Source organism: Mizuhopecten yessoensis, unplaced genomic scaffold, assembly GCF_002113885.1.
Source record: "Mizuhopecten yessoensis strain PY_sf001 unplaced genomic scaffold, ASM211388v2 scaffold11151, whole genome shotgun sequence".
NCBI lineage: Eukaryota > Metazoa > Mollusca > Bivalvia > Pectinida > Pectinidae > Mizuhopecten > Mizuhopecten yessoensis.
Genome location: NW_018408905.1, coordinates 676,084 through 702,533, shown reverse-complemented (window position 1 = coordinate 702,533; position 26,450 = coordinate 676,084). Strand labels below are relative to the sequence as shown.

General features: G+C 38.7%; 2 protein-coding genes across 3 annotated transcripts in view; both read right to left on the bottom strand.

The window, feature by feature from the left end:
• Positions 1-399: 399 nt before the first annotated feature.
• LOC110466981 lies at positions 400-17,597 on the bottom strand. Of its 2 annotated transcripts, none has more exons than XM_021523821.1 (3): positions 17,440-17,597; positions 7,860-8,050; positions 400-2,611 (listed from the first exon to the last, which is right to left on the bottom strand). In XM_021523821.1, the coding sequence occupies exons 2-3, from the start codon at positions 8,026-8,028 to the stop codon at positions 1,587-1,589; spliced, it is 1,194 nt and encodes a 397-aa protein (XP_021379496.1). In that variant the 5' UTR covers positions 8,029-8,050; positions 17,440-17,597; the 3' UTR covers positions 400-1,586. The 2 variants fall into 2 exon arrangements, with proteins under 2 accessions (XP_021379496.1, XP_021379497.1); XM_021523822.1 differs by lacking the exon at positions 17,440-17,597 and adding an exon at positions 12,035-12,162.
• A 3,150-nt stretch (positions 17,598-20,747) lies between these two features.
• The window catches only part of LOC110466966 (RNA polymerase-associated protein LEO1-like), a 42,217-nt gene continuing 36,514 nt past the window's right edge, over positions 20,748-26,450 (bottom strand). Inside the window, exons 9-13 of the mRNA XM_021523799.1 lie at positions 24,283-24,417; positions 23,864-23,999; positions 23,124-23,304; positions 21,941-22,053; positions 20,748-21,626 (exon numbers count right to left, since the gene is read on the bottom strand). Of these exons, the coding sequence (XP_021379474.1) occupies positions 21,441-21,626; positions 21,941-22,053; positions 23,124-23,304; positions 23,864-23,999; positions 24,283-24,417 (751 nt within the window). The 3' untranslated portion in view covers positions 20,748-21,440. The remainder of the gene's footprint in view (positions 21,627-21,940; positions 22,054-23,123; positions 23,305-23,863; positions 24,000-24,282; positions 24,418-26,450) is intronic.

The window sequence follows — 26,450 nt, the reverse complement described above, 5'->3', positions numbered from 1 at the left end:
GTTGTTTGGTAGGATCGAACCCATCATATGCCAACCCGACTGCTTTTTCAGGCAGAACCTGGGGGGTTGTTTAGTAGGATCGAACCCATCATCTGCCAACCCGGCTGCTTTTTCAGGCAGAACCTAGGGGGTTGTTTGGTAGAATCGAACCCATCATCTGTCAACCCGACTGCTTTTTCAGGCAGAACCTAGGGTGTTGTTTAGTAGGATCCAACCCATCATCTGCCAACCCGGCTGCTTTTTCAGGCAGAACCTAGGGGGTTGTTTGGTAGGATCGAACCCATCATATGCCAACCCGACTGCTTTTTCAGGCAGAATCTAGGGGGTTGTTTGGTAGGAGCGAACCCATTATCAACCTACTTGACTGCTTTATAAATAACACAATGCACATATTTCATTTTCTTAATGTTTATTTTTCAGCTTATAGTCATAGGATTACTGACAAAAAATAGTTTTCCTCTTACAAGAGGGCTTTCTTTCGTCATTCTTTATTGTTATTCGTTCGTTAGTTCATTCATTCATTCATTTATCATACGTGCATGCATGCATACATATAACATACATACATGCATTCATTGTACAAACGCACGTACTTCTATTGTATAGATTTCTATCAACATAGTGTCATTCATATATAGTACCAATAGATCTCAGACAGTAAGTTGGTAGGGACTGGTCCAATCACCTGTTGTGTACACTCTATATGGCTTATACACGGGAGGGGGGGTGATACCTAGCCATTAGCACGCTGGAATGACGAACAGCATCAAGTTTGTTCAAATGAATGACCTTCATCCTTATTCAATCAATATCACAGGGATCAAATATGTTGAAGACATCCAAACGACTTCTGAAGAGGCATGTGGTGATTATATTTGGCTAGTAGCATGCTGGGAGAAGAGCTACGAGATTTGCTTAATTGAATGACCTTGACGCAAGTTCAACATGACAACATGACAAGGATCAAATTGAAAGCTAAAAGTGTATTTGAATTTAAGTAAATTTAGCTGGACGCGTTGGCTTAACGGATGCATTGTTTTGAGTGTTGATTTATTATTTGTTATATAGGTGCTTCTTCATATGTCTATCTAAACGAATAGTACAATACAGACGAGATCTGGTCAATAGCCCAGCACTACATCAGTAGTGTTATTTCCAGTATTACATCAGTAGTGATATGTCCAGTATTACATCAGTAGTGATCTGTCCAGTATTACATCAGTAGTGATATGTCCAGTACTGCATCAGTAGTGATATTTCCAGTACTACCAGAATAACGTTAATGTCATCGTAGTAATGGTGCATTTTGCGACTTCTGTTCCAATTTTTGTTTTATGATTCGACCTTTAAAATCATATAAGCAATGATGACCCACTATATTTTAGATGTTTATTGTACTTGATATAGGAACATTTCCATAGCGCTCTGTCATTAAAATACTAAAATAGTGTCGTAATTCGACAGTTACCAATGTACAAATCCACTTTTCGAACGTACATTCAACAGGGGCATGGAAGAAGACACAATAGTGGAGCACGGAATTTTCAAGGTAAGGAGAATAAACACAGGTCAAATTATATTCAGATTTATTCGCTATTCAGTATAACACCTTCAACATTCGGATGTATATCGTTGAGTGTGGATGTTTCATGTACAATGGACTGAGTTGTTGAGCACGTGACCAGTGATCCTACGATTCCTGGTTCTACGGTACAATCTACTACACAGTTGATTTTCCCGTTAACAGGTTCGGATTCTTCGCAGTCATTCTTCGAACACGTGTTTTCTTTGTCCAACTCTCTTCCCACATGGCAACAACAGGTTTCGGGTTTGTACTGCTGGTGGATATCTTCCTTGTCCTCCATGATCTGTCTTCCATGTGAACTGTGACATGATATCCGGTCGTTATCCAACATCCGATATTCTCGTATATCATCGTCCCACACGTGAAGTGGGGCGCGGTAACCGTATTTGTTCGGACGACATAAACAACCGAAGGGAGTGAAACATCCAAAGTAGGCATAGCGCCCTTCGTTTCCCTCGTTCTTTACCCTTAATCCTGGTTGTTTAAAGATTTCCTGGATTCTCCACTTTTGTGAATGTTTCCGTTTCAATGAATCACTTTTTACAATCCTCGTCTTAATTACCGCTTCTCCTTCCGACTTGTGTTTCGGTGCACTTTCTAGCACGGCTTGCAATATATTGGATGTTTCAAACGAAGATTCGGCCGATTTCAAATAACAAAACACACACAAAACTGCGTAGTCAGCCATTTTAAGTACATCCTTCTCGTCCGATAGCATAGCTACTTGGTACTCGTAGCCAATAGAAAGTTCCGTAGATACCGCGTCAAGGGTTTCTCTCATATCTACCTCGGAAATCCCTTGTAACTTATACATGATTCGGGACGCTTTGGTCTTGCGCACTGCATGAATTATTTGCCAGAAAAGGCCACGTATGCTATAATGACCGCTCTTCCGGCAAGACTTGGAGACATTCCCCCGACTTTCACTAACGACCATTTCGATTTCTTCCTCAAACGTTTTATCGAAGCAGATTGAATAGTCACTGTTTCCAGGTTGTATATTGATTCCATACTCCCTCAGTATACCTGTAAGTGAGAAATTCTAATTAATTATAGGCGCGAAATTAAGTGAAAATTTATTAATAAATCACCATTTTTTTATTTTCAATTGATCATTCACTAGTGAAATTGTTTACAGGTATCAATAAGTGACTGCATGACAACGTTGCTATATACAATAACCCGGTAAAACGAGGTGGATCAGTTGCTATATACAATAACCCTGTAAAACGAGGTGGATCAGTGGCTATATACAATAACCCTGTAAAACGAGGTGGATCAGGTTCTATATACAATAACCCGATAAAACGAGGTGGATCAGGTGTTATATACAATAACCCGGCAAAACGAGTTGGATCAGTTGCTATATCCAATAACCCGGTAAAACGAGGTGGCTCAGGTGCTATATACAATACCCCGGTAAAACGAGGTGGGTCAGCTGCTATATACAATAACCTGGTAAAACGAGGTGGATCAGTTGCTATATCCAATAACCCGGTAAAACGAGGTGGATCAGCTTTGTCGTCGGTGTTTGTGTATTTCATCCCATACGAAGTACTGCTGAATCGTGTTGCTAAATTTGTACAGTTGTGCTTTGAATTGTCTATTTGGGTGCATAAAAGGAATGAGTGTTTGTATGGCTTTGTGTATGTTTTATAGACAGAATGAGTGTTTGTATGTCTTTGTGTGTGTTGTATAGACATAATGAATGTTTGTATGTGTTTGTTATGTTGTATAGACAAAATGAGTGTGTGTATGTTTGTGTATGTTGTATAGACAAAATGTGTGTGTGTATGTCTTTGTGTATGTTGTACAGACAGAATGATTGTTTGTATGTCTTTGTGTATGTTGTACAGACAGAATGATTGTTTGTATGTCTTTGTTATGTTGTATAGACAAAATGATTGTTTGTATGTCTTTGTGTATGTTGTACAGACAGAATGATTGTTTGTATGTCTTTGTGTATGGTGTACAGACAGGATGAGTGTTTGTATGCGTTTGTGTATGTTTTATAGAAAGAATGAGTATTTGTATGTCTGTGAATGGTTTATAGAAGCATGCGTGTTTGTGTGTCTTTGTATGTGGTTTATATACATAATGATTGTTTGTTTATCTTTGTGTTTGGTGTATAGACAGAATGAGTGTTTGTATATATGTGTCTATTTTGTTTTGACAGAATGATTGTTTGCATGCCATTTTGTATGGACATAATGAATGTTTGTATGTCTTTGTGTGTGTTGTATTGACAGAATATGTTTTTGTATGTCTTTATGTTTGTTGTATGGACATAATGAGTGTTTGTATGTCTTTGTGTATGTTGTATGGACAGAATGAGTGTTTGTATGTCTTTGTGTATGGTGTATAGACAGAATGGGTGTTTGTATGTTTGTGTATGATGTAATGACAGAACGAGTGTTTGTATGTCTGTTTATGGTGTATAGACAGAATGAGTGTTTGTATGTCTATGTGTATGGTATATAAACAGAATGAGTGTTTGTTTGTCTTTGTGTATGATGTATAGACAGAACTAGTGTGTGTATGTCTTTGTGTTTGATGTATGGACAGAATGAGTTTTTGTATGTCTTTGTGTGTGGTGTATGGACAGAATGAGTGTTTGTATGTCTGTGTATGGTGTATAGACATCATGAGTATTTGTTTGTCTTTGTGTATGATGTATAGGCAGAATGAGTGTTTGTTTGTCTTTGTGTATGATGTATGGATATAACTAGTGTTTGTATGTCTGTGTATGGTTTATGGACAGAATGAGTGTTTGTATGTCTTTGTATATGGTGTATAGACAGAATGGGTGTTTGTATGTCTGTGTATGATGTAATGACAGAACGAGTGTTTGTATGTCTGTGTATGGTGTATAGACAGAATGAGTGTTTGTATGTCTATGTGTATGGTATATAAACAGAATGAGTGTTTGTTTGTCTTTGTGTATGATGTATAGACAAAACTAGTGTTTGTTTGTCTTTGTGTATGATGTATGGATATAACTAGTGTTTGTATGTCTGTGTATGGTGTATATACATAATGAGTATTTGTATGTCTTTGTGTGTGTTGTATAGACAGAACTAGTGTGTGTATGTCTTTGTGTTTGATGTATGGACAGAATGAGTTTTTGTATGTCTTTGTGTGTGGTGTATGGACAGAATGAGTGTTTGTATGTCTGTGTATGGTGTATAGACATCATGAGTATTTGTTTGTCTATGTGTATGATGTATAGACAGAATGAGTGTTTGTTTGTCTTTGTGTATGATGTATAGACAAAACTAGGGTTTGTTTGTCTTTGTGTATGATGTATGGATATAACTAGTGTTTGTATGTCTGTGTGTGTTGTATAGACAGAACGAGTGTTTGAATGTCTGTTTATGGTGTATAGACATAATGAGTGTTTGTATGTCTTTGTGTGTGGTGTATGGACAGAATGAGTTTCTGTATGTCTTTGTGTACGGTGTATAGACAGAACGAGTGTTTGAATGTCTTTGCGTGTGGTTTATGGACAGAATGAGTTTCTGTATGTCTTTGTGTATGGTGTATAGACATAATGAGTGTTTGTATGTCTTTGCGTGTGGTTTATGGACAGAATGAGTTTCTGTATGTCTTTGTGTATGGTGTATAGACAGAACGAGTGTTTGAATGTCTGTTTATAGTGTATGGACATAACGAGTGTTTGTATGTCTTTGTGTGTGGTGTATGGACAGAAAGAGTTTTTGTATGTCTTTGTATAGTGTATATACAGAACGAGTGTTTGTATGTCTGTGTATGGTGTATGGACAGAACGAGTGTTTGTATGTCTTTGTGTATGGTGTATAGACAGAATGAGAGTTTGTATGTGTATGGTGTATAGACAGAACGAGTGTTTGTATGTCTTTGTGTGTGGTGTATGGACAGAGTGAGTTTTTGTATGTCTTTGTATAGTGTATATACAGAACGAGTGTTTGTATGTCTGTGTATGGTGTATGGACAGAACGAGTGTTTGTATTTCTTTGTGTATGGTGTATAGACAGAATGAGAGTTTGTATGTGTATGGTGTATAGACAGAACGAGTGTTTGTATTTCTGTGTATGGTGTATGGACAGAACGAGTGTTTGTATGTCTTTGTATAGTGTATATACAGAACGAGTGTTTGTATGTCTGTGTATGGTGTATGGACAGAACGAGTGTTTGTATGTCTTTGTGTATGGTGTATAGACAGAACGAGTGTTTGTATGTCTTTGTATATGGTGTATAGACAGAATGAGAGTTTGTATGTGTGTGTATGGTGTATAGACAGAATGAGTGTTTGTATGTCTTTGCGTGTGGTTTATGGACAGAATGAATTTTTGTATGTCTTTGTGTATTGTGTATAGACAGAACGAGTGTTTAGATGTCTGTTTAAGGTGTATAGACATATTGAGTGTTTGTATGTCTTTGTGTGTGGTGTATGGACAGAATGAGTTTTTGTATGTCTTTGTATAGTGTATATACAGAACGAGTGTTTGTATGTCTGTGTATGGTGTATATACAGAATGAGAGTTTGTATGTCTGTGTATGGTGTATCAGTTCCGCGCTATCACAAGGAGACAAACACGAACATATCGCAGCCTCCCAAAATGCACACACATACACTACATGCATGCATCTTGCACACAGGGGAGGCCGTCCTTAAATGACCTTAGCTGTTAATAGGACGTTAAACAAAATCAAACAAACAAACAAACAAAAGTATGGTGTATAGACAGAACGAGTGTTTGTATGTCTGTGTATGGTGTAATGACAGAATTGGTGTTTGTATGTCTGTTTTAGGCGATATCTACCGCTCGTATAGTGTCGATGTTGCATTTGGGGTCCGCTGGAATGGTCGTTTTTCGGAAGATACTAGTTCAAGCGTAAATAAGCGATAAGTTTAAACTACATGTATAATAATCATTAAATAATTGTAAAAGCATATATAAACACATCAGACTTATAACGTTGCACTTCAGAATTCCCATGCACATGTACACCGTTGTTTTTGTGTGGACATAGATAGATATACCTATATCGTGAAAATACTGAGTTTCTGTTTTCTGAACAACATTGCTGTGAAACCAAAGAACTAAAACCAACTTGTCTATGATAAGACTGAAAATAGCAAAGGAATGCAACCGTTCGAAATAGTTCCAGTACTGGATATTACTGCATCTCAAAGTCAATGAATATAGCCCATCAGCACAACGAGATTCTACATCTTAACGTTAGTGAATATAGCCCATCAGCACAACGAGATACTACATCTTAACGTTAGTGAATATAGCCCATCAGCACAACGAGATACTACATCTTAACGTTAGTGAATATAGCCCATCAGCACAACGAGATACTACATCTTAACGTTAGTGAATATAGCCCATCAGCACAACGAGATACTACATCTTAACGTTAGTGAATATAGCCCATCAGCACAACGAGATACTACATCTTAACGTTAGTGAATATAGCCCATCAGCACAACGAGATACTACATCTTAACGTTAGTGAATATAGCCCATCAGCACAACGAGATACTACATCTTAACGTTAGTGAATATAGCCCATCAGCACAACGAGATACTACATCTTAACGTTAGTGAATATAGCCCATCAGCACAACGAGATTCTACATGTGATACTATAGCATAAAAGTTGCAGAAAGGGGGAACTTCCTGCATGTTTGGAAGAGAATTAGTCGGCTGTATCCAACTGAGTTTTTGTATGTCTTTGTGTGTGATGTATAGAAAGAATGAGTGTTTGTATTTATCCAACTACTTATTGCCGTAAGAGGCAATTAATGTAAACCACTTACAAAATCGGGGTGAATGTTATGTGTTTTTATCCTAAGGGGACATCGATGGAACCAAATTTGACCTGCTGTCCCCATGACAACCTTCGGGATCTAAATCATTTCTCTTCTCGCTTCCCTACTCGTTCTTGTTGGCGTTGTCTTCCAATACACCCGTCTTCAAATGACCTTAGCTTTTCCGAGGATGCTTACCCCAAAACAAACAAGACTAGGAAAGAAATGACAATATGAACATCCCAACTGTGACCATTTGCGCAACAGACCTATTTGTGTTTCACGAATGTTCCTAAGTGAAATCCACGGAGGAAAACTCCAGTTGTGGTGGGGCGCCTTTAATTATATACATAAGTCACGCTTTACAATCCTGCAATGGATCCTATTTTCCTATCAATTTTCCGAGCCAAAATAGGTTCGCTTATTAGGATAGTGCGGTTTATATCACTTGTGTAATAACAACGTTATATTGACCTTTATATTTCCGATGTTTTGCGAAAAACTTGGCTGTAAACCTCTTGCGGAAGTTAGACTGTCGCTCTTTGACTTCTTCGGACGTCAGAGGGTTGACGATCTCCTTGCATTTTTCTGGCATATTGGAGAGATACAGACCTAGTCCCGACACTGCGTCACTTGGGTACATACTCGCATGACAACGCCTCGCTCTGAAACACGAACAAAATTCAGTAAATATTGATAAGAGAACCTCAACTTGGGATACTGACCAACTTTCAAATTTGGCTTCATTTGGAAATCGCAAGAAATCGATACCACCTGATTCTCAAAAACACTCAGCCGTTTTCTTTAACTCATAACGTATGTCCCGTTTGGCGGTAGACATAAGTATTCCCAAACGTGACAAATACGTAGTCCGATCAATGAATATTTAGTGTCGTCAATTAATCAACAGGAGGGGACATCTAACAGTATTACAGTGACAGTCATGTTCACAAAATGTTCACAAAAACGTAGTCACGTCATGTTATGTCAAGTCATTCATTCAAACATATGATATTGACTTTAACAGTCTAAGGGATTGCGCACGAGTTCTTACTACTTACTTGGCCATCTCCTGACTTACGGCAAGTGCAAAGTATCGTACAACCAGACTCTTGTTGTCTGCGCAAGCTACGTCCAACAGAATGACGCGATGATTAAGCGTCTGGTTGAACGAGACTTTGTCCCAAGAGAAGCAGCGTCAAGTCATTAACTAATCAACAATTATATTGATTGTTTACCTGGTAATGTACGATTGTCTATCAGACACCCCGCGGACTGTCACGTTATATAGACGTATGATAATACCAGTATTGGGTGTAGGGTTCATGTTAGTTTATTATTATATAAATGTGTATTATAGGTATATGACAACTTTTTACAGACGTTTCCATGGTATCACCTTGTATTATTTACAGATTACAATGAAACAATTCTCGCATTATGCATCACGTTAGTTACCTTGACAACGTCGACAGTCGTAATGTAGTAACGGGTATTCAAAACAACAACATGAGCAACGCAGTTTTGAACGAAACATTTTTCGTCTGCCCTCATAGAAAGTAAATTATGATAAGATCTATATACATGAATTGAATTAAATCCACTCATTAGATTGCCCTGCGGTTGTGTTGTCAGTACCCCGAGTTTTCGATGCGATGACGTGGCATTTCTTTGATTCGACTTAAACCATGGGTGTCATCGATAATACGACAGACTCTTACCCCTCTGGAACATATGGTCTTCATTCTTGAATTTTCAAAAGGCATCCTTGTAAATAGTTCTTGTGTTCATACTTTGTCCTGGTTTAATCGATTTTGAGTACAAACTATGGTTTTGTTGACGTTTCGGTAACCTTGTTGTTTGTGTTGTGTGGGAGCGTTTAATGTTATATACTACTGTACACGTGATTCTCCAGATTTCTGCTGGGGTTATTTCCCCTTGTTTAGATTTGGAAGTTTTTTGATGACGTATAGGTTGGAATACTTAGTTTTCCTATTATTATCAAGCTCTTCGGTATTGTTGTATTTTTGAAGTGAAGCCCGTCGGAGAGTAGATTATAAACTAAGGCAGGATATCTAATATCGCAGAATCACCACATGTACCTATGCATTTAATCCCGACCGGTGTGTCCTTCGAAGAAGTCAGCAATGTTCGTACGTGTTGCACCCTGTTGTTTTAAGTGTCTATTATATATTTCGGCTTTAATATTGAGTATTCGGGTTTGATTGAAAATAAAAGCGTTATCGTCGAAATGTGTTTAAGTGAGTTACCTTTTCCGTTCGTGTGGCTGTATCACGTGCCCCGTACTTTCGTTTTCCTGATACTTGTTATTATGGCCCGTATCTGTAACACCTGTGATGTCATGTGCTATGTGTTTTATTCTTTTGTTGACCGGACTGACAACTTCGGACATGCATGCGCAATGCGACGCTTCGTTTATTTCCCGCTTTTCTCTGTCTTTCTTTGCGTGGGCACTTTATTTACAAGGGGTCAGACCTTCATTTATAGCCTGAAGTATTATATCATCGGTGGCTGGTATGCTCGATCGATAATTGATCTAAAATATCCTCAGCACCAAATGCAGGGTAATCCATTTATATAATATATATGTATGTAATTAATCTAATATTATTTATATAATATATATGTATGTAATTAATCTAATATTATTTATTATCATTTAAGACTTGACGTTAATTCCTTTGTGTAAATTAGCTGCGAGTAAAAGTATAAGTAAAATATAGGTTACATTCTATCCTGAGAATGTTCTATAATTTATATTTGTATGTAACGATACCGTGATTCCATGTTTCGTTAAACTGGTAAGGTCATCTTTTATCTAGAAGTCATAGAATTGTGTTCTCGTCCTTTTAAATATTCCATTGTTCGCGTCATGTATTGTAAATGTTTCTGTGCGGTGTGTTCGATTAGCAATATGTCTAATATGTGTCTATATTGTATAACTAGTATTTTTTACATTATTTTAGGGATTTTTCACGTGATGTAATAAACCACAAGAAACAACAGATTGATTGTCGAGTAATTTGTGCAAGAACCCCGAATTCACATGTCTTTTGAATGTGTCGTCAAATAATCAATTAAGAACGCCGTCGTATTAAAAGTAATAATGTCTTACAGTTCTCTTTTTGCTGTAGTATTACTAGCGGAAATATCATCTATCGTGTGAAAATATCGGATTCATCTCACAACGAAACATCTCTGTCACGGTGTTACTATGCCTACAGTATAGCGCCCGACTGCCCTTTAGTCGTGTAACAATGAATTACCTGTGTATCTTTTATTAAACCCCGCCTGAATAATACACTGGATATACGTTTATTGGCGCGGAAAATACGTATACATACTATTAAAGTGTCCATGGTTACGTGTATCAATTCCTAGGCATGCTATGCACACCCCGGAGAGTACCAGAGTATGAGCTTGTGTATAACACTGTACTTACTACTGCTATCTCCATGGAAACACTGACTCCCTGTAAACGTAGTACGTACGTATACCTAACAGCGGCCGGTTCGTGTTACATAGGAGGAAGGGGAGGGGTACACGTTTCTCAAGATTCCTATTAACACTCTGCCTGATATATACACGTTAACAAAAGCGTATAGCCACGGACTTAAATAGCAAGTTAATCAAATTCCGTGGTATAATGAGTAATATCGGGCTTAACCGTTTAATTTACCGTGTCAACTTTTTCAAATTTGTTAACCCCGGTTTTTATTAAAATACCGTTTCCATTAGTACAAAAGAACCGCTGTTTGCGCAACCCCTCCGCCTATAAACCCTATAGCGCCCCACCCCCTCCACCGTAACCCATAGTGGCGACCCCCTCTGGTACCCCTGGGGGTACTGATTGCATCACGTTTAAAGATATCGAAACCGGTTCCAACCGGACCAGTGTAAAATCTTCAACTTCCTTATTTACATGTTAAAATAATAACAATAAGACTGATATGGGTCCAACATGATATTTTACTGTCCCGATAGAGTGACTATGGGTCAGAGAAGTACATCTATTACAACTACGGTTATCTATATAACTTTTGTCTATGTCTTAACTAGGTCACGCGCTATATACGTCAAACCGATAAAGCTTGATAAAACTGAAGTACTGATATAGTTTTTTGCAACATTTTGTTGTTTTTAAAGCTATGTTAATTACTCTCGCGGTATGGGTATACGATTTCCACAGATAGTTGTGACACCAAAGGCCAGGCACTTTGATAAAAATCGCGATGCGGCAGGGTACAAGTATTTCTAAGTTTCTGTATGCCTTTTTTAATCTGTCATTTTAGCTGAGGAAGGCGGGCTTGCAAAGTGCTTAAGTTTAATGTAATGGTTATAATCTGAGTATAGATCTTATGTGTTGGTTAATGTTGTGTTAATTTGCTGTTCGATCCTTATAATGTTACTTTGTTTGGATGCAATTGAATGCAATAAAGTTGAGTTGAATTAAAGTTGATACAACTGTCACTGTAGGAATACTATTATCCGCCACCAGTAATGCGCCCTGGAGTAATATGTTGCAAACTAATAAGGCGCTATATATATATATATCCACCATGTTTTATATATACAACTGTTGTATTATTAGTATTATCATAGGTTAAGTTGACCTTATGTTATCGTACCTTTAGCTCAACCAGGGACAGTATATAGAGTCCCTGGCTCAACATTATGGATAACATCCATCCTTGCCATAGCCATCAATCCGTGGTACGTGTATCAGTCTATAGTTGTACATACTGTCACAACAGATTACAAATAGCTACTTATGTGTTAATCGTGTGACGTATTTCTTTTTTTAGTTAGTTTCGCTTTGTACTGTGTATTTGAGAAATACACATTTGACCAGCGGTGTCCGCTCAGCCGAGACGGCTAGAGCGGTGGGTTTCGGTCTACAACAATAGGTGAGTTGACGATCGCGATGAACCCGGTGATGACGGAAAACGGATCACTTCGCAACAAAAACTGAAGTAACAGATACGTAAATCTGCAAACATCCAATCAGCCAGCTGTCTTATTGATGTTTACGGAGGGGATAAATAGTGTAGCACCACTCAAACAAACAATGAACGTAGTCCATTCTGAAGAAGACACTCGAATTAGTCTAGTTTGGAACGATTCGACACAAAGGGGAAAACTCATTGATTGACACCAAATTCTGACAAAATTACACTATGAAAAAAGGTTAGTTTCGAACCGTTTACAAAAGATCCTCTAGTTTTCGCGAGTCGTCTTGAATAAAATAATCAACAAACTACCACGACTGAGTTTTCAATTTAACTTGAACTTGAGTAAATTCTACACATACAAATTTCAACAAATTACAGATTTGGCGAGAGTGGGTTTATACAACTTCCCGCGGTCTTGGGAGGGGCCGGAGGGGCGGAGATACTTTTCCGGATCTGGCGGGAGTGGGTTTTCCCCCTACTTATATATCTTTTAAGTAACTTACCAAATCTTCTTGAAGGATAAGATATTTGTCAGAATCGGTTTCCGGACATTTCACTATACACAATTTGTCCAATATTTGTTCTGGATACGTAAATTTCATTTTTTTAAGAAAAAATATCTGATTCAAATTTCTGATTATAATGAAGGATACATACATGTCAAAACATACAAAATTACGGAACGCTTTACGTACATATACCCTGTCATTACGAAATAGAAATTCCGATGAATACTTTTCTTTTTGTCAGATTTTGTATCTAGATATGTTCAATTTTTGTTGTTTTCATTTTCCATCAATAAACAAAATTTATTAATTTGACGAAAGAATGTGTGTATGGGTCTTTATTCTGATTTCTCAACTATATGTATATATTTCAAAATGTTTCCAAATCTTTATTCAAAAATTTCTAGGGAGCTGTCTGGTGTCAGGTAATTAGTCTCAGAGAAATAAGTAGTACATTTTCCGGTCAATTCTAGGGTATTCTTAATACCACCGTCAATGCTAGGGTATATCCGCCATTTTTCGTAATCCCTACTCAGCTCCACGGCCAAAGTAGGTACCCTAGGAGAAGCTAATACCCTACTCAGCTCAACGGCCAAAGTAGGTACCCTAGGAGGAGCTAATACCCTACTCAGCTCCACGGCCAAAGTAGGTACCCTAGGAGGAGCTAATACCCTACCCAGCTCCACGGTCAAAGTAGGTACCCTAGCAGGAGCTAATACCCTACCCAGCTCCACGGCCAAAGTAGGTACCCTAGGAGGAGCTAATCCCCTACCCAGCTCCACGACCAAAGTAGGTACCCTAGGAGGAGCTAATACCCTCCCCAGCTCCACGGCCAAAGTAGGTACCCTAGGAGGAGCGAATACCCTACCCAGCTCCACGGCCAAAGTAGGTCCCCTAGGAGGAGCTAACCCCCTACCCAGCTCCACGACCAAAGTAGGTACCCTAGGAGGAGCTAATACCCTACTCAGCTCCACGGCCAAAGTAGGTACCCTAGGAGGAGCGAATACCCTACCCAGCTCCACGGCCAAAGTAGGTCCCCTGGGAGGAGCTAATCCCCTACCCAGCTCCACGGTCAAAGTAGGTACCCTAGCAGGATCTAATACCCTACCCAGCTCCACGGCCAAAGTATGTACCCTAGGAGGAGCTAATACCCTTCCCAGCTCCACGGCCAAAGTATGTACCCTAGGAGGAGCTAATACCCTACCAAGCTCCACGGCCAAAGTAGGTACCCTAGGAGGAGCGAATACCCTACCCAGCTCCACGGCCAAAGTATGTACACTAGGAGGAGCTAATACCCTACCCAGCTCCACGGTCAAAGTAGGTACCCTAGCAGGAGCCAATACCCTACCCAGCTCCACGGCCAAAGTAGGTACCCCAGGAGGATCTAAGCCCCTACCCAGCTCCACGGCAAAAGTAGGTTCCCTGGGAGGAGCTAATACCCTACCCAGCTCCACGGCCAACGTAGGTACCCTAGGAGGAGCTAATACCCTACTCAGCTCCCCGGCCAAAGTAGGTACCCTAGGAGGAGCTAATACTCTACTCAGCTCCACGGCCAAAGTAGGTACCCTAGGAGGAGCGAATACCCTACCCAGCTCCACGGCCAAAGTATGTACCCTAGGAGGAGCTAATACCCTTCCCAGCTCCACGGCCAAAGTATGTACCCTAGGAGGAGCTAATACCCTTCCCAGCTCCACGGCCAAAGTATGTACCCTAGGAGGAGCTAATACCCTACCAAGCTCCACGGCCAAAGTAGGTACCCTAGGAGAAGCTAATACCCTAATCAGCTCAACGGCCAAAGTAGGTACCCTAGGAGGAGCTAATGCCCTACCCAGCTCCACGGCCAAAGTAGGTACCCTAGGAGGAGCTAATCCCTACCCGTTCAAAGTAGGAACTCATAGAAGTGTACCATATACTACTTAGACCTATATATACATAAATCATCATATTTGGTGTCATTTTGCCGAAAGTCGATCCAAGCCCCGAAAACGTGTAAAATGACTCCGACCACCTTAGTTTAGGTTTAACAAATTCTCATGTCCCTGTGTCCCGGAGTAACTCCATCATCGGAAATACATGACGCATACACACTGCGGGCAGTCTGAGGACGGCTACCTACTAAGTGGAATGCTACTCAATAAACAAATAGTAACCATGTACCCACTGCTGCAGTTTACTTGGTAACGCCGACTATCCAAACGCCACATGTACCTAACTACTGCTAAGCTAAGCACGTCAACCTTCTGTATGAAATGCTACCCAATTAAGCCTGATTCCCAAGAACACAGATAACAAATATTAAACATGTACCCACTGCTGCAGTTTACTTGGTAACGCCGACTACCCACACACCAGATATACCTATATCTACACAGCTAAGCTAAGCTAAGCACGTCTCTACCTTCTGTGTGCTAAACGCTATCAAATCAAGCTTGATTCCCAAATACTTATCCATGCAATTCACTTGGTAATGTAGACCCTCCACGTGCTACATATACCTACCCTGTAAGCATGGCCTCCGTCAGCACTCACGCGACTTTCTTTGCGTAATCTTACCTTTTATTTCCGGGAAATGTTAATTTTCTGTGGTGTGTTACATACCCCGAATAGCTTGGTTTCCATGAGGTCACTAGATGGTTACAGAGGCTGCAGTACGGGTGACGGTATGTGTGTACGTGTGTGTAGCGAGATGAGAGATACATTGATCAAGATATCGATTTTCTATGACGTCACTTTCGCTGTTGGTACCATGGAAGCATTGATGTTGTGTATAGGGGATTAGGGCGCCCGATAGTGTGTAGGTCAGATACACGCGGGACCAGGGGAGGGGAGGCTACTAGGTTACGATCAATGAAACCAAATGACTAACTAATCAAAGAAAACAACAATATGTCCACATTTCAATGCAATAAACGTGCGTTGGTTTTGTAACCAAACGTGGATTCATAAACAAACCTGTCTTCTCTCCAACATCACCAAAATCTGTTAACAGCTATAATGACAGTTAACAGTGCTAACGAGAAGTCAGTGGTAGAACTCGTGGTAGAACCATACACAGGGATCTGAGAATTGATTAATGCTACACATGGACATAAACTGACATGTTAAGAGTCAGTTTAAACGTTTTAGTGGTTTACATAAGCCCAAAAATTGTTCAAAACCGCTTTAAAGTGTAAAATTACTCTAAACACGAGAGTCGATCTGAACCCCTAAAACGTGTAAAATTACTCTGAACACGAAAGTCGATCTAGAACCTTAAAACGCGTAAAATTACTCTGAACACGAAAGTCGATCTGAACCCCTAAAACGCCATTGTCTATGGTGTGTACAAATCACCCAGTATTCATCGTTCTTTGAATACGTAACACGGGGAGAAATATCGTACAAAATAAAATCAAAATGATTGGTTTTAAAAGTGCGAAATTCATATCTGGAAAGTCATGGTATTAGTAAATTACTAGTTCCTCGTTCTACATGCAAACTTTCGGGAAAATCTAAGAATCGCAAGGTTTTCTTTCCCTACCCTGGTTATCCGTACAGAATTTCCCGTCAATACTTAAACATTAAAGCAATCATTTTATCATTATTTTAACTACTGTGATCTAGGAATGTCGTTAGAATCAAGTAATCGCGTGAAGAATACAGTGTATCTACCCCAAAAAATACAGTGTGTATATACCCCAAAAAATACAATGTATATACCCCCAAAAAATCGGTGTATCTACCCCAAAAAATTACAGTGTATCCCCCCAAAAAAAACAGTGTATCTACCCCAAAAAATACAGTGTATCTACCCCAAAAAATACAGTGTGTATATACCCCAAAAAATACAATGTATATACCCCCAAAAAATACAGTGTATATACCCTAAAAATTACAGTGTCTCCTCCAAAAATACAGTGTAACTACCCCAAAAAATACAGTGTCTCCCCCCAAAAAATACAGTGTAACTACCCCAAAAAATACGGTGTATATACCCCAAAACATAGTGTATATACCCCCAAAAAATACAATGTATATACCCAAAAAATTACAGTGTATCCCCCCAAAAAATACAGTGTATCTACCCCAAAAAATACAATGTAACTACCCCAAAAATACAGTGTAACTACCCCAAAAAATACCCCCAAACACACGCTATCATAATATCGTTATTATTTATGCGGCCTATAACTAATACCACTATATACATAGGGCCGCAGTGGCCTGGTGGTTGATTATAAGGCGCCTGACCGTCTACGGTCACTAGCCCTGGGGGTTGATTATAAGGCGCCTGACCGTCTACGGTCACGAGCCCTGGTGGTTGATTATAAGGCGCCTGACCGTCTACGGTCACTAGCCCTCAACCGCTGGGTCGCGGGTTCGAGGCCTATACGTGGGGCCATCGCCAGGTACTGTTCGCAGGTTGGTGTTATTTCTCCAGGTACTCCGGCTTTCCTCCACCCAAACCTAGCTCGTCCTTTAATGACCATGGCTGTTAATACGACATAAAGCACAAACAAACCTAACCTAGCGATCATATAAAATAGTAATACAACAGTATAAAACGGAGCCATTCATTATATCATAAATACTCACATTTATAAATGTTTGAAGACGCCCACGCCCGTGTAAGCTTCACCGTGGCCGTGGGTGAGGGTTTCACAGACCTGACACGATGTCTAACCAATGGGACTAATACTACGTTTTTAATGAAATTGAAACGAATACAACTTTCCGAAAGGAAAAGCACATACTAGAAACCTACGTTCGATGATTAAGGTCGGATGTGGGCGTAACCACGAGTAAGGCCAAGACACGGAAGTGACAGTCGAAGGTCGGCTATCGGTGAATGTGTATCAAACATCGTTAGCTTTAACCCATTCACCCCTGAAGACACATTTGAACTCTTCTAATTCAAAGGTTGGAATAGTTCATTATAAAGTTTCAGGGATGAATGAGTTATTGATACATAAAAATAAAATTTTAAGTACATGTACTGATATTATGATAACATTTTAAAGCTGTACATACAAAAATATACATGTTCCGGGGTACAAGATGATCGGATAACGAAATCTATACAACGAGCAAGTTTATTATACCCAACTACCTCCGTTCCTACACAGAGTTTATAAGGCATATCATTAACGTACCGAAGCTATTGTATCACTCTATTGTCGATAATTTTGAAAAAGTCGAGTTGGATACTTTTGTTTAATTCCCAATATAAATTGAAATCTAATAATTTAAAAAATGTTGCTTTTTGTACATCATAGTTATATAAAAACTAGACTGTCGCCATTTGTCATATTCATTTAAGTAATGAATGTTTTAGCAGATGTAGTAATGGTCCTATAACACACATTGCTGACGACAAACTGAATAAAGCCCGGGGTAGGTGTGTTATAGGACCATAACAATATTTGCTAAAATATTCATTATTTATATTTACATTTTGATAGAGTAGTTAAGCTTTACTTAGTTATTTCGAACAGCAAATAAAGTGTTGACAACAATGAAACTAATAACATCACAAAAGAGATTGATGACGTCACAAAAGAGATTGATGACGTTACAATAGCAAATGTTGTTATAGTCTCACAACAACATTTGCCTTCTCAATGCATTGCAGTGGAAGCATACAGAGCAAATGAAAATATTGCATGGTAACGATGAGTTTTGTTTTTATGGTGTAGGTTTGTTGTTTACTTCAAATACGGTGTGGTCCTGTATGAACCGTGGGGTGAATACTTGATCTTGATACAAGAGGCAAACACAGAAAGGCCGTTTCCGTTCTGGAGGACACATTTCCTGTGGAGCACGTGTCCTCAGCGAGAAAAAGGATGTTGAGTCGAGTACAAATCATCGTCAATACAAGTGAACATATACATTTATACGAAAAATGTGAATTCTGAAAAGAAACGTTCAGAATGTCGAGAAATGATCTCAAATTCACTTTCTTTTAAACTAAGTGCAACTCTTACATGTGCACGCCGGTTAGAATCCCAGCGCATTAGCGAGCATTAATGCGTCAAAATACAATAACCATACATATGTGTAACAGTGTACAGTCAATAAGTACGTGTATCGAGTCCGTGCGTATTTCTCACAGGGCACAGACTGCCCCGACCCCTATATACTTACACAGGGCACAGACTGCCCCCACCCCCTATATACTTACACAGGACACAGACTGCCCCCCCCTCTATATACTTACACAGGGTCAAGGGAAATAACACCCCAGAGAAGTTGAGTTATATTTCAGCAAGAATGACCCTCCTTAACTTTGTGAAAAACGAATTTGAATGACATAAGGTACGGATTACCTCTTTAGAATGATATTTCCCTTAACACTATAAAAGCATATAGGGGTTTGTGGGTTTTGCCTTGCCCCGTTGGTATTATTGCTCCAAATATTGTCCACGGATCCGGACATCACGTGCGTTTCATTTACGTAAAATTGACATTTCTCTAAAATATATCCCTCGACTAAGAACAGTGGATATGTTTATCCACTCACCCTAAAAATAGTAGTGCCTTAATGATTGAATGGTTTGTAAGTGGTCAACTAATACCATTTACCGGAGTAAATTTACATTTATTTCACAATCAGGAAAATGAATAACGAATAGATCCAACGAGATAGTGAATATATTGGTTATAAAACTGGTCCTATTTTAGGCATTTACCGACTTATAGTCCTCTCAATTCGTATCAAGTGACAAAGTTTGCAATATTGAGATACTCTTCTTACTGTATGTATAATGGTGATTTGTATGCCTTTTTTGTTAATCCATTAAAACTACAATGTACAGTAAAGCGCTTTAGTGTAATTTTTTCAAGTTATATAGGGCGCTAGTAAATGTTTATTATTATAATATGAAATGTTGTATATTATTGTAGAAATCGGCAGTACCCAAGCTCCAGATAAAACCATGTATAAAGAATGAACAAAGTTCCTCCAGGAGTTGTTCCATCACCCGAAGTGAATGAAATACGCCCCATCATCTGTGGCTTCCGTTTGACCAACGTTAAACACTAACACTGGTTTTATCATTGGTAATATATACTTACTGTCCAAATCAATTTAATAACAAAGGACCTCATAGGGACACTGGCACCTGCCATTGTAAGATCAACATGGGTTCTATGTACGTTTGATATTTCTTATACTTTTCTTTTCTGTTGGATTGAGTAAGGTCAATAGAAAATACATGATCTGATAATTTTTTTGTACCAAAATGTCATACTGCTGTGTCCTTTTATAGTGAGATTGTCATTTTACCTATTTTCTAGCAAAGTTATTATCGTGAAAAAGATATACCTAGAAAGATTTCTGATTTCTGTCAGTCTTATTCCTTTCCTGCTGAAGCAGCCTGAAATTTCAGATGTGATGCATAAAGGGAACAGTCAGGACCGGCATATAAAATTTGAGAAAGAGCTGGAATATGTTTTCTGAGAAATAATAATAAACTTCAGGATTCAAATTCAAGACATCTTACTGGTGGAAATATTATCCCCAAAAAATAAAGCTGGAAATGAAACGTTCATAATTAAGAACCATCCATTGCAAAAAGATTCTATAAGGAAACTTCAAAAGATTTCTCTAGCAATTTCTGAGAAATAGTAGAATATTTAACTGTCAAGTTCTTCTGATTGTTCAAAAACTTACCACCTGTCAGCCACCTATTTTCTCCATTTTGTCGTGTTTATTGTCTACTTCACCAACGATAAAACTGGTTTTGTTTTGATGTAGTTTATGTCATAGTATTGTTTCATAGTGACTGTGTATCTGTTCATGTCTTGAAAAAGGGCAGATAACCCTGATAATTTGACAAATTCCTTTGTCTACAACGTCGTAACATCATTGTCTATATAAAGAACTAAAACGTGATATATTTCTATTGGTTTTTATCACTGTTTTTATTTTATCATGACATTTGAATTCATCTTCTCACAGTACTAATATCACCCTTCACACAAAGTTCACTCTCCCTTCCACCATCCCACACTTTAACGATATACCAAACACACACTCTCCCTAAATTTTCAGACACATTTTCTCTTTCCTACTCAAACACACATGGTCATCTAACATATCTGATTTCCAAAATGTAAATTCCTGGGTCTGTATTCATAAGACTATTCTCACAAATTCTGTGCTAAAGCCCAATTTTTTGTTCCGTTGATCAATTAAGTAAAATTCATAATTGTTCAATGATTTTGCAGAATTTTTGAGACTTTAAACCAAAATTACATTTATAATTATCAGTCTCGAGTTTTGACATTGTCACATGATTTCAGCAAGTTTGATGAGTACAGGCCGTAGAACCAGCAGAGAGAACGGTTTGATGAGTACAGGCCGTAGAACCCACAGAGAGAACGGTTTGATGAGTACAGGCCGTAGAACCCGCAGAAGCAATTGCTGTTTCTATCCTGCATCATAAAATTTCTGACACAGAATTTGACACCCCACCCGCGCAGAAAGAGATGTTTTCTCCATCCTCCCTCCCTTTTTTACCTAATCTGAATCAGACCCCCCCCCCCCCCCCCGGAAGCTGCTGCCCCTTCGTTCTCTTCCCCTCTCCCCATTTTCCCTACTCTGAATCCGACCCTCCCGAACCAGCTGCCCCCTCCCCCTCTTTCCCTTCCCCTTCACTCCCCCCACTTCCTGCTTCCTCATCTTTGTCGCCTCCTTCATCATCCATGTCTGCATCCTCTTCATCACTTTCAACCATCCTTGCTTTCTTCTTCTTTGGGCCACCAGCATCAGAGTCAGAGCCCTGAAACAAATCACAAAAATAGATCCAGTTACCTCCCTTACACCGTTACTATTACAACATTATTATAACGTAACAGAACAACACAAAGTATTTTCAGGCAATCCATAGTCCCCGTATCACCCTGAAAAAGAAATCTTAAACTTTCAAACTTTTTTGAGAAACGTGTAAAAGAAGTAATCTTGTTGAACAGTCTTGACCACTATGGACTAGGTCTTACAGTCATTCACCCCTGAAGACACATTTGCACTCTTCCAATTCAAAGGTTTGAACAGTTCATTATGAAATTTCAGGGGTGAATGAGTTAAAACACCCACCTCATCACTGTCCATGAGACCCTTTTTCGCGTTCATCAGCCGCTTGGCCTTTTTCTTCTCCCGGTCCGAGTCGTAGGCATCATCGCTGTCAGAGGAATAGATATGCTGTTTCTCTGTATCAGAAATAAAAAAATAACTTTATCTTACAGCATTTACAGTGATGTTTACTCTGTTGTTTCAAACTTTGTGGGACCATCAAGAAAAATTCCAAACATAGTAGATTTCAACTGAAGAATGTTGCACTTGGAACATCTTTAAAATCCTGTATGTTAAGTTACAGAAATCAAACCAATTTTTTTTTAGTAGACATCTTAAATATTTGATTTTATTAAGTTATCTGTAGGTTAGGAGGGGTCTAAAGACCCCGTCTGGTCTTTATAGACCCCGAGCCAAAGGCGGAGATAACTAATTTGTGACACTGACAATCTTTTATTACATTTTTTTCCTGCAAAATTATAAGTCACTTTGTGAGTTTTGTGAGTTGTACTTGACTGCTACCAATATAGCCCCTACCAACCATATTTTCGGCAATATTTCGGACAAAACACAACCATCTTGGCAATTAGCACACTAGCGGCCCCCTCAATGCCTGTTTCGTTGAATTTGCTGTCAATTTAGATCACTAGTAGACTTTTTCATCCTTTGAATGATTTGCAAACCTGTGTGTGTCAGACACCATCTTTGTTGACATGAAGAGAGATTCTAGTTTGAGCTATCTCCCCTCACACATGCTACCGGCAGAGCGGGGTCAATAGAAATAAAAACCACGGCAAGATAGAGTGTTACAAGTTAGAAGGGTGACAAAATGTAATAAGAAAAATATGTTTGATGTATTTATGGATTGTAGTTTGCATAAAGGTATTCGAATAACCCGGGAAATTATTAAATTTTAAAGGATATTCCCTGTCAAGTGATTCATCTCTCATTTTGATGCTGTGCATTTATAATTTTAAAATAGCAACATCTATAAAGGCTAAGAACGGCAGTGGATAGTACTCATTACTCTAAAACAATATTGATACATAAAAACCGTTCATCTTAACTCTTTTATAATCGCAATTACACTACCTGACAAGGTTTTAGAGACTTTTATAGCTAATACTTTCTTGGCAATAAAAAGCATAAGCGGTTACCTTGACCCCTGTTTGATTATGTAATTTCCTGTATGACTCTTAACTCTTACCTTTCCTGTTCTGTTTGTAGTGTTTCTTTATAGCTGCTATAGAGATGTCTCCTTCATCCTCATCTTCCTCCTCGTCGCCTTCCAAGAATCCGCGAGACAAACCCCCACCATGTGAGCGCTCTTTTGTGCGACGTACTGAGCTTTCCCGTCGGATGGCTGCTCTCAATTTCTCCTCCTCTTTCTGTCAAAATTAATGTACTAAAGTTTTGATGATCAACAAAGTTTAGTGATTTTGTGACAGAGCTTGCACTGCCTATTGCTAAAATCACTAATAGTGGAAATGAAAAACGTCATAAAAATCATAAAACTGTATCAATTGGCGAAAGTAACTTGTTAAAGCCCCAGGTCTCCAGTACCTAGTATTACAAACTGTAAAACAACAGGCGTTCCTCCAGTTTCAACGCTTACCTTAAACAACACTATAAAATATACATTATAGCTCTGTAATTTACTATGTATATGTACTATTTGGAGTCTGGTGACCTGTACCAGAAATAACCTTAACTTATCTAAGTGATTCAAAATGACCTCCTTCATACCAATCCTCTGGATAGATGTATTTCACAAGCGTGCAGTTCCCCTCCGGATGATTATTTTGATAAGCAAAAACATTTTACAACATACAAGAAACGTGTAAGAAATTCAAAAAATCACTTCAATCATATTGTAATTATCTGATAACAATTTCAAACAGACAGAGAAGATTCCAGGACAACAGTATCCTATAAATGTAAGTTTACCTTTATCATTTCATTTCTGCAGTAATCAGGGTCACGGCCCGAGATAGGAACGACCTTGACCTTCTGTGTCTTACTTGACCTGTCAGCAAGGGACAAGGTCATCTTTCTATGTGTGTAAGACTCTGTTGAGTGAGGCCTGTAACAAATACAACAACATTGGCGTCAATAAGTGTCCGAGAAATCTGGAGTAGGGTAACCATTGTGTGAAGGCCTCTTGAAATATTTAAAAAATTACATCATATGGCAGGTAAGCTTACAAATATTACATCATATGAAAGGTGAGTTTACAACTACTAAATCAAACAATTGTTAAACTTACAAATACTACATCAGGTAACCTTACAAATATTACATCAAACTATAGGTAACATATCATTACCAGATAAACTTTGAGTAAAAGCTACATCTATATACAGTACCTAAATGCCAGCTTGGTTTTGAAGACACTCTGTCCCTGAAGACCTGTGCCCTGTCGTACAAACAGGTGGTTGAAGTCGCCCTGTATCGGCATTGTGTGTACGTCAAAGATCTCATCACCTAGATGTAGGGACATGCTGAAACCAGGCAAACATAGGTCAACTTCAAAATGATTTTATGGAAAATACCTCAGATGTGGTCTTTACTGAAGTCAACTATAAATACCGGACAGGATTTTAAAGACCTCCTTCCTCATTGTCTTGTATACTAGACAGCATTTAGGCCAAAAGGGGTCAATTTGGCTATATTGCTTTAAGTGACTTCTTCTCTGGAACTAAGAAGTGGATATCAACCATATTTGACTGGAAGCATCCCTAGGTGGTGGAGATTAAAAAATGTTCAAATGGTGGGGCTGACCCCCCAGGGGGCTGAGGGGCGGGCCAAACAGGGCACTCAGCCCCCTGGGGGGTCAGCCCCACCATTGTTGTCTACTGGAAGTATACTAGACTAAATTGTATGTACACTCTCTCCTGTTGTCTACTGGTAGTATACTAGACTAGATTTAAGTACTCTCTTTCCTGTTGTCTACTTGTAGTATACTAGACTATATTTAAGTACTCTCTTTCCTGTTGTCTACTGGAAGTATACTAGACTAGATTTAAGTACTCTCTTTCCTGTTGTCTACTGGAAGTATACTAGACTAAATATTAAGTTCTCCCTTTCCTGTTGTCTACTTGTAGTATACTAGACTATATTTAAGTACTCTCTTTCCTGTTGTCTACTGGAAGTATACTAGACTAGCTTTAAGTTCTCTCTTTCCTGTTGTCTACTGGAAGTATACTAGACTAGATTTAAGTTCTCCCTTCCCTGTTGTCTACTGGAAGTATACTAGACTAGATTTAAGTACTCCCTTTCCTGTTGGATACTGGAAGTATACTAGACTAAATTGTAGTAGACTCTCTCCTGTTGTCTACTGGTAGTATACTAGACTAGATTTAAGTCCTCCCTTTCCTGTTGTCTAGTGGAAGTATACTAGACTAGATCTAAGTACTCCCTTTCCTGTTGTCTACTGGTAGTATACTAGACTAGATTTAAGTCCTCCCTTTCCTGTTGTCTACTGGTAGTATACTAGACTAAATTGTATGTACACTCTCTCCTGTTGTCTACTGGTAGTATACTAGACTAAATTGTAGTAGACTCTCTCCTGTTGTCTACTGGTAGTATACTAGACTAGATTTAAGTCCTCCCTTTCCTGTTGTCTAGTGGAAGTATACTAGACTAGATTTAAATACTCCCTTTCCTGTTGTCTACTTGAAGTATACTAGACTAGATTTAAGTCCTCCCTTTCCTGTTGTCTACTGTAAGTATACTAGACTAGATTTAATTACTCCCTCTCCTGTTGTCTACTGGAAGTATGCTAGACTAGATTTAAGTTCTCCCTTTCCTGTTGTCTACTGGAAGTATACTAGACTATATTTAATTACTCCCTTTCCTGTTGTCTACTGGAAGTATACTAGACTAGATTTAAGTACTCCCTTTCCTGTTGTATACTGGAAGTATACTAGACTTGATTTTAATTACTCCCTTTCCTGTTGTCTACTGGAAGTATACTAGACTAGATTTAAGTATTCCCTTTCCTGTTGTATACTGGAAGAATACTAGACTAGATTTAAGTACTTCCTTCCCTGTTGTCTATTGATAATATACTAACAAGGATTTGGGAACTCCCTTTCCTGTTGTCTACTGGAAGTATACTAGACTAGATTTAAGTACTCCCTCCCCTGTTGTATACTGGAAGTATACTAGACTAGATTTAAGTATTCCCTTCCCTGTTGTATACTGGAAGTATACTAGACTAGATTTAAGTACTCCCTTTCCTGTTGTATACTGGAAGTATACTAGACTAGATTTAAGTACTTCCTTCCCTGTTGTCTATTGATAATATACTAACAAGGATTTAAGTACTTCCTTCCCTGTCTATTGATAATATACTAACAAGGATTTGGGTACTCCCTTTCCTGTTGTCTACTGGAAGTATACTAGACTAGATTTAAGTACTCTCTTTCCTGTTGTATACTGGAAGTATACTAGACTTGATTTTAATTACTCTCTTTCCTGTTGTCTACTGGAAGTATACTAGACTAGATTTAAGTACTCTCTTTCCTGTTGT